The 13,767-nt window shown below is 35.7% G+C and overlaps 1 protein-coding gene across 2 annotated transcripts in view; it reads left to right on the top strand.

The window, feature by feature from the left end:
* LOC150095014 (uncharacterized) overlaps nucleotides 1-13,767 on the top strand; it is an 84,905-nt gene that overhangs the window by 16,460 nt on the left and 54,678 nt on the right. For both annotated transcript variants that reach the window (XM_090411460.1, XM_090411461.1), the window contains exon 2: nucleotides 4,232-4,302. In XM_090411460.1, the coding sequence (XP_090267586.1) occupies nucleotides 4,232-4,302 (71 nt within the window). The remainder of the gene's footprint in view (nucleotides 1-4,231; nucleotides 4,303-13,767) is intronic.

Raw genomic sequence — 13,767 nt, 5'->3', positions numbered from 1 at the left:
TCCTTGGTCCATTGACTGTAGTAACGATATAGTGTTGGGTGGTAAAAATATGACCTTTACATTAGGGTAAAGGTCATCTAAAGATGTTGGATATCCAGGAGCATTGTCTAGCACAAGCAGAGTTTTAAAGGGAATTTTCTTTTCTGAACAGTAATGTTCCACAGCAGGAATAAAACAGTTCAAGAACCAATCTTCAAACATGGCAAGTGTGACCCAAGCCCTTAAATTTGACTTCCGAATAAGGAAGAGCTGCTTAAATAATATGGTGAAGTGTGGGTTTGTTTACATGCACGAAAGAAACTAGTTCCTGAATTATTAATTATCCTTGTGGGGAGCCTTAGGAACCCATTTGTAAGTACGGAATGCCGTGAGTCGGGTCGTCTGTGACCTGGAGACTGCCTATATATACAATGAAATATATACAACCCTAAATTATATAAGATTAAAAATATTGCGATTACAAAGCCAATAAGGGTGATCCGCTATTATCACAAATCAAGAGGATTACAACAAAAAAAAATGCATAATTTTCTAGATGACAATTCTAATTACCAAATCGCTGATCAAGTCCTCACTATATCTCAAAAGAAAAAAAACAGGTCGTAAATTACTGAAAAAAGTTACTCTTGGTCTAAAGAAATCATTGACAAATTAAAATTTATTCATAATTAAACCACCCTGTATTTATGGGACACCTGAAAATCATAAATCACCTATAAATCCAGTACTTTCCTGTGCCCTATAGTTAATATTATAGACAGTCCAATTTATGAACTTGCTCAACAGTTAATAAAATCACTTCCTCCCCCCCCCCCCTTTGCTGGTAACTCCTCTACTTTTATAAAAAATTCTGTCAGTTCAGGTGACTAGTAAAAAAAATCACATCCTTAAAAATTCTGAATTATTGTTAACTTTGATATCACTTCTTTAATTACTAAAGTACCACTAACAGATATTATTGATTTATAATATCTAACCCCCCCCCAACACACACACACACACACACACTGATATTTTTGAGTTATTCAGATTTATGGTGTATGTGTATTCAGGTTACTTTACTTGGCAGGAAAAATCTATCAGCAAATTGATGATACTGCATTGCCCCCCCCCCCCCCATCACCGAGCAAGCCTTTATGTGGAGCATTTTGAGAACAAAGTACTTACCAGATAATTTCATAGTCTGGTTACATTTTGTTACTGTTTTCTATTTGGTTCTATGGACAAGACACTTTGGATTCCTTTGTAATTTACTTTAACAACCAATATCCCAAAATTCATTTACATTACAAAAAAAAAATGAACATAATAAATGTTTGCCTTTTCTTGACACATTAATCACTTGCTTTTCAGATGGTTCACTATCTTTTCCATTTATGGAAAGTCAACACACACACACTAGAAAATATCTACATCATCAGCCAGTCCAACAGTATAGAATTCTCCAGGGCTATTTGTTCTAATGATGCATCCCTTTCCACAGAACTCAACTATCCTTGCCATTCTTTCTTGGGCAATAACTACAACTCCTTCAAAATAGATAAACTATTACATGACCTTCCTACTTCCTCCTCCTCATACATACAAGAACAAAATACCACTATTCCTATTCCATATATCTGGGATACATCTAAAAAGATAGCTATTTTCAAAAGTTATATAATGTGGTATAAACTGTGCTCTATTAATTGCTGTTTATAAAGCCTGCATAGTTACTGCGCCTTTGAAATACCATTATTCTAATTAACAGTGTGCACTTTCTCTCTCATAACCTTTCTTGCTTATACTATTGCATACAGTTTTTATCTACCTTTTGCACTACGAGTTTTATGCCTATGGATACTAGAAAATTTATTTTATTGAGACTGTGCCACTAATATCTTTTAATTGACATAAAACTCAGTAATACGGCCGGTTCTCTCTCTCTTTCTTTAACACAATTTCCTTCAGTAAAACTTTACACAAACAGTCGTGGTCTATTTGCACTTAACTGTACTCTTCGGCTATCTCACTTGGTTTCCCGCTCACAAGTCTGATAATTTTTTTTAGAAACAGTACATTGTAAAATAAGCGATTAGGTGGCACTCTATTGACATATAATTAAAACACATTTTATTTACATTAAAAATAAAGTACATTAAATAAGCGATAGAGAGGTTACTCTCTCTCTACCTATCCTTTTGGTATAAAGAAACACGCTTTCTCTTTTCAATATTAAATGACTAAACAATATATTTACTCTGTTACTTCTCTGCTTAAGAAAACCAAATTGATGAGACTAATTTACTCATAAAGAGATTAACTAGCTATGGCAAGTTATCTTACAATTAATATTCCAGTTAACAACAATTCAGAGGACTCTCTTATAATATTTCTTATTACTATTTCTTATCAGTCCATCTATGACATATCTCCTAGATTACAAAAAGAATGACATTAAAGGGTTGGAACACACTTACAGAGGCTCTTTGTCACAACATCTTCCAAAGGTCTTGCATCAAAGTCTCTATGGTTCTTCTTTCATCTTAGACCTTGCTTCAGGGGCATTTTGTCGGAGTATTAGCGGTTCTTGGACTGCAATTTTCCTGGTACTAAGAAGTTTCAGCATACATGCTTGAAGATTGTTCTGTGGCTTTTGGCTTCAGTTGACTTCCCAGTTTTTTTCGTCTGGTGTGGGTTCACCGTAAAGTCTGTTTCTCTGGGTCAGTATGCTTCTGGTTCTCCGCTGACTGCCTCTGGCTCTCTTCGGTAACAGCACTTCACCTCTCCTGCTTCAGTAACTGGACCTCGCCTCTGCTCTCTTGGCAGCTGGATTTTGCCTCCCCTCTGTCAGCAACTTGACCTCGCCTCCTCTCCACTGCCTCTGGTTCTCTGCCAGAAACTGCCCCTTGATGTTCGGCTCAGTCCTCTTTTATTTTTGCCTTCCCGGGACCTTGCACCAAGGGTTGTAAACCCAAAAGAAATCGGCAGTTCTCCTTGATCCTTTTGTTAAGGCCAACCCGTTCTTTCTTCTCCTCTGTGCACTCTTTTTTCCTTGTCTTGTCGGGCAGCGGAAACTTTTGATACTAGCTTTTGAAGGTGTTCATGCGCAGAGCTTACAAACAACTTTCTCGCACACTTAATCGTAAACAACTTTCTTGTGCTCTTATACATAGCTATTATACAAAGTTCCGATGGCAAAGCATTGCCTTTGTTTTTGACATTCTAGAAACTAGTTAAAGTGGTAAATACAGTCAATTCCCATAGGGTTATTTATATTAATAAAATACATAGAGACGAACAAGGTTATTTTTGTAACAGTTCTCATGAGACTTGATCTCTGTAAAAATCGATGTAAAGTGCTTTGGTATTTTTAAGCTACATCAAGTTTTACAGTAGTGTGAGGGTTGTGTTTTAATAGAACCTTCATACTACATTAAAATCACTGTCAAATTAGCAACTCTGATCCACTCTCCTAAGGATAAACTCCACCCTCTAGCACATCCTGGAGTGTGTGAAATTCCTTATGACTGTGACTTGGCCTACTATGGACAGACATGAGCTTTTACCATCCAGCTTGGAGAACATAAGAAATACATTTACTACAATTATTATGGAAAGTCAGGACCCACAGACCACACTTTGGATACCCAGGATTAGATGGAAGAAAAACAAATGTGCTACATAGCAGTCATTACAGGTCAGAGAAACTATTTTTAGAATCATCAGTGGCTATGAAGCATTCTCCTAACCTTAACAAGTATGATTGCATTGATCACCAAAAATTTTGGACATAATCATCTTAAGATCAACTTCTACACAGTTGTAATGACTTCTTTTTTATAACATTAGAGAGCACCAATTTAGTACTTTAGATCTTGTGTCTGTTGCAATTTGAATTATTTCAAATTATAATGCACTCATTGTTGCATATAAACGATGTTTTGTTTCAAACATACCAATTTGAAATCCAGCGAAATATAAGATTGTTATTAAACATTCGTTTATAAATTTAGAGTTGTGGTGTTCTAATACCATTAAAATTTATGAATAACGTCCAACACCTAATCCTGTCAACAAGATATGTGCTAAATATGTGACTGTAGGCAGGCAGGTGGTAAAGTGGTAAAAGAGAATACAAATCTTTTATTGCATTTATTAATTTTTTGTTACGATATTCAGGTACGCTTTTAAATGTCATATTATAGTGTATGCATCCAGAATGTAAGAATATATTATTTTATTTATATAGAGTAATGATCAACTTGTAAATAGAATCTACCATGTAAAAAAACTTCGAAGAAGACTTCAGAAAGAAAGGAAGTAAGTTCATTTATAGATTAATTCATACTCATAAATAATGGTGTAATAGTTCCATTTGAGAAGTTAAAACATATTGAAATATATATTTTAAAAATATTCCTAAGAAATTATTCTATTGATACAGTGACCTATTAGAAAATGACAGAAGCACATTAGAAGGAAAAAAGCTAATTTGTTTTTCAAAATGATGATGAAATGTTCTGAAATTAAAATAAATAATTGCTTTTATGCCTCCAAAGCATATCTGTCAAGAATGTTTTAAGAAGAGGACATAATTTCTAATTAGATGTTGAGGTGTAAATGTTCCTTAGAAATCTTTTAAGCTGTTACTGTTATATTGCTATTTATTGTAATGAATTGCATAGTTCTGTGACCATTCTGGTCTTATCCAGTTTTAGAAATTATTGTTGAAAGTATTAAGTTGCTCATCAACATTTTATAAATAATAAAATGCAGGGCCTCCGTAGTGCAATTGGAAGAATGATGGTACGTTGCGCCCTTCAATTGGAAAATGCCTAAGCTTGAGTCTCGTCATGATGGGAGGAATCTTTATATGGACCTTTTTCAATCGAAGGTGAGTTAACCAATCTCATATGGAGGTAGCAGGGTTTTTTCTCCCCGGAAACTCGGGTTTTTCATCCCGCATACAGACAAATCGGCCCTTCAGAACACACGCAATTTACAGACAAAAAATAGTAGCTGTGGTTGGTGGTGAGCAGTAGATGGCACTGATGTAGATGATTGGTAGCATATGTTAGGTGTAGTGGTAGAGACGGAGAGTTGTACAATAGGTGTCCTCCCGCGATGAGTCTTCGGACTCCTTGAAGGTGTCATGAATAATAATAATAATTAATGAGCAATAGTGGGCGAATATTTTAAAAACTTGTTAAATTTGTATATATTACTTTACAAATTAACACCCCTTAATGGCCTCGATTTGTTTACATGTCAATAATTACAAAGCCCATTGAAATAAATTTGGATATTATTAAAATAACATGAATATAAAGCATAAATTAATTGATATATTTCATCCATATGGCTGTTTTGGTGGTTCATAGAGATAAAGAAAAGCAAAGTATTGTTAAAGAGCATTTTAATATAGGAGATATTGAGTGGGAGAAGGAATCAGTGGATAATATGGTGGTTTGGTAAATTTTTGTAGCAACTTTGTGATAGTTATTTGAAGTAACATGTACATGAATCTACTGGCTATAAGATAAGATCTTGGATTTCCTAATAACATCAGAGGAATTGGTCATGGAAGCTGACTTATATCTCTGTCATCTCCTGATAAACATATAGCTTCTTTAGCCTCAAAGAAACTTTTCTTCTCTCAAGGCATTACTTCTCACTTTTATAACTTCTAACATTGGTTAAATCTAAAATCTTCTCAACCTTGAAATGCTGCTAACCCATTTGGAGGTGGTGCCTCAAACCTCCCTAATTGCTTGGTACTATCCAGAAGAGGGCATTCCAATTAATCATTGATATTTCACTGAGATGCACTACAGTCACACTCTTATGTAATTTGTTTCTACCTTATGATTCTTCTTTAAGTATCTCTATAGACAGTATTAGCTGAACTGACCACTATTTCTCCATTTTCCTCCAAGACTGTAAGAACACAAGCAGTTGCTAGACAACATCCATTTACTGTCCAACTTTAAATTTACAGAACCAGTAAATTTAGAGTAAATTCAGTAAATTAATACCCAAGTCTGAGACTTGGGGTGTTAGTTTTCCTCAGGATTTTTTTAGTATTTTTATTACAAACATGGATTGGTGAATGTTGTGTAACAATACACATCAGTTTGGCCACAATTCAGTCACAGTACATTGGTTTCTCCCTCATAAACATAAATCTGATCTCGAATACATTTGGTGGTAACTGTGTGGAAAGGCTTTTCCAGATGTTCTATGTAGAAGTTGACTAAGGGGGAGAAAGAGGGAATCCCATAGCTGTCCCATCTAATTGTTTGTATATTTTCCCTTTCCATGTAAAATAACCTGCCTGTATTGTGAATTTCAATAGCTGAAATATATCAGGGGGAAATTGTGAATTTAGTAAGTTAAGTGTTTCAATCAGTGGTACATTAGTGAATAATGAGGTGATATCAAAACTCACCATTAAGTCTGAACTATTAAAGGTGTGGTTTTCTAAAATACTTTTTAGGTGGGTAAATTTGGCACAGCAACTGAATAGGTTAGCCTTCTTAAAAAGGTGCCGAGATACCAATTTGATACCAAACTGTATAAAAATTAAGAATAAATTTCACTCGGCCAAAGCCCAACTTATTTATAAATGAGTGAGTTTAGCACTTTTATGGGAACAATTATACGCTACTCGCCGAGAACTTCATAAAATAAATTCTTCCATCAGTGCACTACGTGATATACTATCTAACATTTTGAACCCGGAGCTATGGGATATCCTGGATAGAATCTCCGACTCTACAGCCAACAAAGAATTCGCCAAGGTTAAAAACCGACACCAGAAAAAATTTGAAATCCTCCAGCAATGCATTGCTACATAGCTGCCGCAATTACATCAAGATGGCATCGTTGTGAATTTATCATCGGTAACCTTAACCAAAGAAGCCATGAGTGCCTTAAGTCAGGGACACAATTTTACCATTACTCCTAAAGAAGTTCCGAAAACCAAAATAATGGCTTCCGTTGAACGTGGGATATATGACCTGCCTCCAGCAATAGCCAATATTATTCGGTTAGATGTGGCTAATATCCTAATCCATTCTAAGTCTCCCAAAAATAATATCCCACATAAAGAAATAATGGCTCTAAAAGAGCTATGCAATAATAACCACATTACAATAACCAAATCAGACAAAGGAAATGCAACAGTAGTAATGGATACAACAGAATATGGAAGCAAAACGCAAGCACTTCACCAGTCAACATATCAAATTATAGATCGAGATTCCACCAACTCACAAAAAAAATAAGGTGTGCAAGTTATTGAACAAAGTCACTTCCTGGCCAAAAGAAGCAGTCAAGAAACTCAAACCCTTTCACATTAAAACACCCAGGATATATGGAGCTCCAAAAATCCATAAACAAGATACACCTTTACGCCCTATTGTAGATAGTATAAACAGTCCTACATATAAACTAGCTAAACATTTAGCCAAACTACTAGCCACTTGCACAAACAATTCTCCCTCTTTAGTTAAAAATTCTACCCACCCAAAAAGTATTTTAGAAAACCACACCTTAAATAGTTTGGACTTAATGGTGAGTTTTGATATCACCTCATTATTCAATAATGTACCATTCACTGAAACACTTAACTTACTAAATTCACAATTTCCCCCTGATATATTTCAGCTATTGAAATTCACAGTACAGGTAGGTTATTTTACATGGAAAGAGAAAATATACAATTAGATGGGACAGCTATGGGATTCCCTCTTTCTCCCCCTTAGTCAACTTCTACATAGAACATCTGGAAAAGCTAGCTATCAACACAGCCACTCTCAAACTTAGTCTCTGGCTACACTATGTTGATGATGTGTTTGCTATTTGGCTACATGGCCCAGACACGTGGAATACATTTTTAGCGGATCTAAATTGTTAGCACCCTAAAATCCAGTTTACAATGGAACTAAAATCCAATGCCCGCATGCCCTTCCTTCCAGAAGGTTCCCTATCATTCTCGGTTTATAGAAAACCCACACATACAGGGAAATATTTACAGAAACAATCACACCATCACCCTTCTCAATAATATGGTATCTTAAAAACACTAACCCATAGAGCTAGAACAATCTGTTCCAATGACATTGCTCTCACTGTTGAACTTTCTCGCCTGCATCACACCTTCCTGACCAATGGCTATAATCTCCATAAGGTAGATAAAATACTAAATGCTACCCAGAAATCCCCCCCTCCCCACTATCTAATCTACCACAGAAGACTACAACAAAACTATCATCCTCCCATACATTAAAGGCACATCTGAAAAGATATCTAGGGTGCTTAACAAACACCAGCTGTGCATCGTATTTAAACCTTATGTGAAATTGTCAACTCTCATCCATTCACCCAAGGACAGATTCACTCCTTTATTACATCCAAGAGTCTATGAAGTGCCCTGTTCATGTCATCAAGCCTACTACGGACAGACAGGAAGAACTGTGGACATCCGCCTCAGTGAACACAAAAAATATATCCAGCACTTTTGCTATGGTAAGTCGGGTCTGGCAGACCATGCTTTGGATACCCTAGCACACAGGATCAATTGGACAAAAACAAAAGTACTGCACAGAAGCTTTTACAAGTCATAGAGGTTGTTCCTGGAATCAACAGGAGCCTTAAAACATACTCCAAACCTTAACAAGTATGGCTGTATAAATCTACCAAAGATTTGGGAGACAGTCATCCTAAGAAATTAATATTTATTTATTTATTTTTTTCAAAACTTTGGACTACTACTTTTCAAAACTTTCAAAAACTATTTGGACTACTATGGTAGAACATGACAAAATTCCATGCCGGCTCGGGCATCGCCTGGTTAAACAAGGCCCCCGTTGTTTTCGTCAGGGAACCAGGGTGAACAGCGAAAAGTCAGCTACTGGAACAAATCTGAAAACACACCCCCAACTCAACATCACCAGAGTTAAAGATCGGTACTATCAACATAAGAAGCTTGAATAGCAAAGAAATGGAGCTAGCTGAGGAATTAGATAAGTACCAGATCGACATAATAGGGGTGACTGAAACAAAAAAGACAAAAACTGGTGAGATCTTTCTGAGAAATAAATACAAAATGTTATATACAGGCAATGACAATCAAGGAAAAGAAGGAGTAGCCATAGTATTCAACACAAAATATGAGGCTAATCTTCTTGAATGGCAGGCAGTCTCAAGTAGAGTAATGTGGGCAAATATGAGAATGGGGAACTGGACAATGAGACTTATTTGTGCCTATGGTCCCACAGAAGGTTCTACTAAAGTAGAAGTGGAGGAATTGTTTTGAGGCTTTAGAAAAAGCAACTGACACAATGAAAAAGGAAAAGTTGGTCCTTGTTGGGGATCTAAATAGCAGTGTAGGAAATGATTGTCAGACATACAAAAATATTTTGGGAAAATTTAGAGAAAAGAGCAAAGCTAATAAAAATCACAAATATCTGTTGGATTTCTGCTCAGGACATGGACTGGTCATTACTAATGTTCCAACATAAAAATGTCCACAAATTCAAATGGAGAGAAGGGGCAAGGAATAAGAAAAGTCTCATTGACTATGTTATTGTTGATAGTGATGTTTTTTTCTCCAGTGCAGGACACCAGAGTGTACAGAGAATTTGAAATTGGAAGTGATCACAATTTAGTCTTGAGCAGAATAAAATTGAATTTCACATGGAAAACAAGAACATGTAAAAAAATTTTAAAGCGAATAAAAGTTGAGCAGCTCTCAGATGTGAACTGTAGACTAAAATACACAAAGATTATTGAAGAAAAAATGAAAGAGTTTGAGAACAGGAACCAAACCTTGGAGATTCAGTGGGAAGTCTTGAAGAAAACCCTGATTGATTCAGCCAGAGAGGAATATGGTGAAGTTGTCTGCAAGGATAGGAAAATTAGAACTCCATGGTGGACACAGGAAGTTAAAGAGGCAGTGAAGGAAAAGAAGAAAGCATATGAAAAGTTCCTGGCAAATAAGTCAGTTTTTTGCTCTTAGAGAATACAGAGACAAATGTAAGAAAGCTAAACAGTGTGTAAAACTAGCTAAACAAAAGTCATGGGAGGACTTTGGCAAGAACATAGAAAATAAATATCAAGAAGGTGGCAAGATATTCTGGAGGTTGTTGAAAAAGCTTAGAAATGGAGGAAAGAGTGCTGTAAAAGGAGTTAGAGATGATAAAGGTGACATGAAAACGGGAGAAAAAGATATCCTTGAAGTATAGAGTAATTACTTTGGAAAACTGCTAAATGAAACAAGCAGTGATGGCAGCACAGTAGTAAAAAACACTGACCAGGCATGGTCAGGAATACATATCCATACATTATTATTATTCCTGAAACCTCCAAGGAGTCTGAAGACTCATCACGAGGGGACACCTACAACTTTTTCTACTTGAATTAGAAAAAGCCATCAAAGGCTTGAAATGTGGAAAGGCAACAGGAGTAGATGATATTCGACCAGAAATACTGAAGTATGGTGGTATAAAGGTTTTACGGTGGCCGCACTGCATAGTTCAGAAAGCTTGGACAGAGGGACGAATTCCCAATGTTTGGAGTAGAGCTTTCATAGTACCCATATATAAAAAGGGAAATAAAACTGAATATGAGAATTAGAGATATTTCTCTACTGAGTGTTCCTGGGAAGATATATGCAAGTATACTTGAGAAACGGTTGAGTAGAATTGTGGAAGAAAAGCTTGGTGAAGAACAAGCTGGATTCATGTCAAATAGAGACTGTCAGGTCAGATCTTCACTTTACGACAAATAGGTGAGAAAGCATGGGAATATAACAAGGATCTGTATTTAAGTTTTGTTGATCTGGAAAAGGCATATGACAAGGTGTCAAGAGAGGAGCTATTCAATACGCTACAGTTATATGGTGTCAATGGGGCATTATATCAAGCAGTACTTAGTCTGTATTTGAGTTGTAACTCAGAAGTTAGAATTGAAGGATGTACAGGAAGATGGTTTATTGTTAAGTCTGGTGTGAGACAAGGATGTACATTATCCCCTCTGTTATTCATTATCTATATGGATCACATTATGAAGGAAAGCTGTATTAAACATGATATCAGAATTGGCGATGTTAATGTCAGCTCTTTGCTTTATGCAGACGATGTTATACTTCTGAATAAATACGCTACATGTTTGCAAGATTCCCTGACTAAATTGAATAACTGTTGTAATAGATATGGTATGAAGGTCAGCAATAAAAAAGACAAAGACAGTGAAAATAGGCAGAATCATTGAAAATGTCAACTGCATTGTGAACAGAGAACCTGTGGAACAAGTAAAACATTTCAGCTACTTAGGCATGATTTTTAGTGAAGATAGTAAATTAAATATAGAAATAGATAACAGAATCAACAAAGCTGGTATGGTAGGAAGTCAATTGAATAAATTCATATGGAATAAGAAAGAAATTAGTCAGAATACTAAATTAGCTGTATACAAGACAGTGTTAAAACCAGTTTTAACTTATGGATCTGAGAGCTGGGTCAGAAGTAAAACACTTGACCAAAGACTAGAGACTGCAGATATGAGAGTCCTGAGAAAGATTAGTGGCTTGAACAGATGGCATCAATGGCAATATCATATTAAAAATGAGGATATTAGGAAAGAACTTGACGTTGTCAGCATCCAGGAATGTGTTAGCAGAGCTAATCTCAGGCGGTATTGTCACTTAAACAGAATGGGCGAGGAAAGATTAGCAAAACAAGTGGTCTCTGCCAGGTTGGCAGGAAAACGACCCAGATGAAGACTAAGATATAGGTGGATTGATACGGTACAAAGTGCCTTACACGATAGAAATATAAGATCTGATAATGTTGGAGTCTTGGCAAGTAACGGACTGGTTTGGAGGAAAATTGTAGATAGGAAGTTAGTAATGATGTAAATTTTTAATGTAGAACTATCATCCTGTACACCCCTTTGAGGGTACATGGCAGGAATTTGATGATGATGATTTTTTCAAAACTTTGGACTACTGTTTTATTTATTTATTTATTTATTTTTTAGATAACTTAGATGGCGCCTAATTATGACTTTAATTGTGTGTTGCACGCTGCAATTACTTATACTAGCCTCACTGTTACACCAGATTGTAGTTGTCTTGCTATTGTAACAAACTTTGTGTGCTCTGAGGATGCTGGATATAATACCAGTGCAATATTAGCTTTTAAGTTAATAAATAGTTATTTTCTTAACAATCTGTGTTCGTATCAATACCATTAATATCCAATTCAACATTTGGTGGTAGTTATATGTACTGTAAACATATGAAATTTAGTTAATAGTATTGCCATCCCAGAAGAACAGGTCTCTTAATAGAAGGTCAATAATAATACTGAAAGAATATATTATTATTCCCTTGTTTATATTATTACACATACTTTTCCGAATTTTTTTATTCTTCCATTTTACTAGCAATCCATTATCACGTGTCAAACAGTTATTGGCATCCGACTGTATTCCATAGTTGAGCCTTTGTAGTTAAGTCTCTATTAATGATATCCTTTGGTTGAAAAGATCTTGGAGTTTTTGAATTCCATCTAGAATTTTACCTGTTTTTGTTTTGGTATTACCAAAAAAAAAAAGGAAAAACAGGTGAGATTCTTCTAAATAACAGCAACAGTACTATCACAGAAAGGAAGATAGGAGTAATTATAATGTTCAACACTAAAAAACATGAAGGTAATAATCATTAATGGTAGGTAGTATCAAGCTAAGTGATGTGGAAGTAATACTTAATTGTGCCTGTGTTTCCACAGAAAGTTTAACTAGAGAAGTGGAGGAATTTTTGAGTCATTAGAAAAGTAGCTTACCTATATAAATAGACAAATTGAAAATCTAAACAGCAGAGTAGAAAATGAATTCCAGCCATATGGAAATATTTTGGAAAAATTTGAAAAAACAAGAGCAAAGCTAATAATAATGATAAGCATCTGCTGGATTTCTGTTCAAGTCTTGGATTAATTATAACTAACGTCATGATTCCAACATAAATGTGTGCACACGTTCACATAAAGAGAAGACACGATAAATATAGGAAATGGCTAAATATATGGTTCTTCCATTCAGAAAAAGATTACTTTTTTTTTTTTTTGTTCTATATATCAGTCCAACGTACGAGAGGTCTCAAGACCTATGACATAACATAGTACCAGTGTGGATAAGTGAGAGCTGGAAGAGGGGAATGCGTTGATGTGTTTTTTGAAAACCTAAACGTTGTAGTTGGGGAAGACTGTTTTAAAGAGCAGAGGTGTAGTAACTGAAGCAGAGGATGAAAAGTTGGTTTGGTAAATTTGGAATCAATACACTACACTACAGTCCCTACACAGGAAAGTGTAAGGATTGTAGTGGCCAGTTCAGAAGAGCAGTGCCCATGAAAATACCTGTAGAAGAGGCATAATGCAGCAACAACAGAATGTCTTTGGGAAAGTGGAGGGAGGCAGTGAGGGAGGGGTCATCAATTAAGCAAACTGCTTGCTTCTGTATATAGTCAAGCATCCTGAGAGGAGTTTTAGGCACACCACCGCAAATATTGGAACAGTATTTTAAGATTTGGGAGGGGTTGGCTTTATAAAGCGTCAGGAATTGAGCAGGAGAGAAGTACTATTTGGAACAGAAAGAATACAAAGTTTTTTGGAGGTTGAAGAATCTATGGACTTGATGTATTCGTGCCAAGATAGATTAGATGTGAGAGTTAGCTCAAGGAGAGAAAATTGGTCCTGGTTGGCAAGAGGAGTATTTTCTAAAATG

This window comes from Typopeltis vanoorti, chromosome 21 (genome assembly GCF_054136105.1).
Source record: "Typopeltis vanoorti isolate ZY-2024b chromosome 21, IOZ_Tvanoo_1.0, whole genome shotgun sequence".
NCBI lineage: Eukaryota > Metazoa > Arthropoda > Arachnida > Uropygi > Thelyphonidae > Typopeltis > Typopeltis vanoorti.
This window is presented reverse-complemented; position numbering and strand designations above follow the sequence as displayed.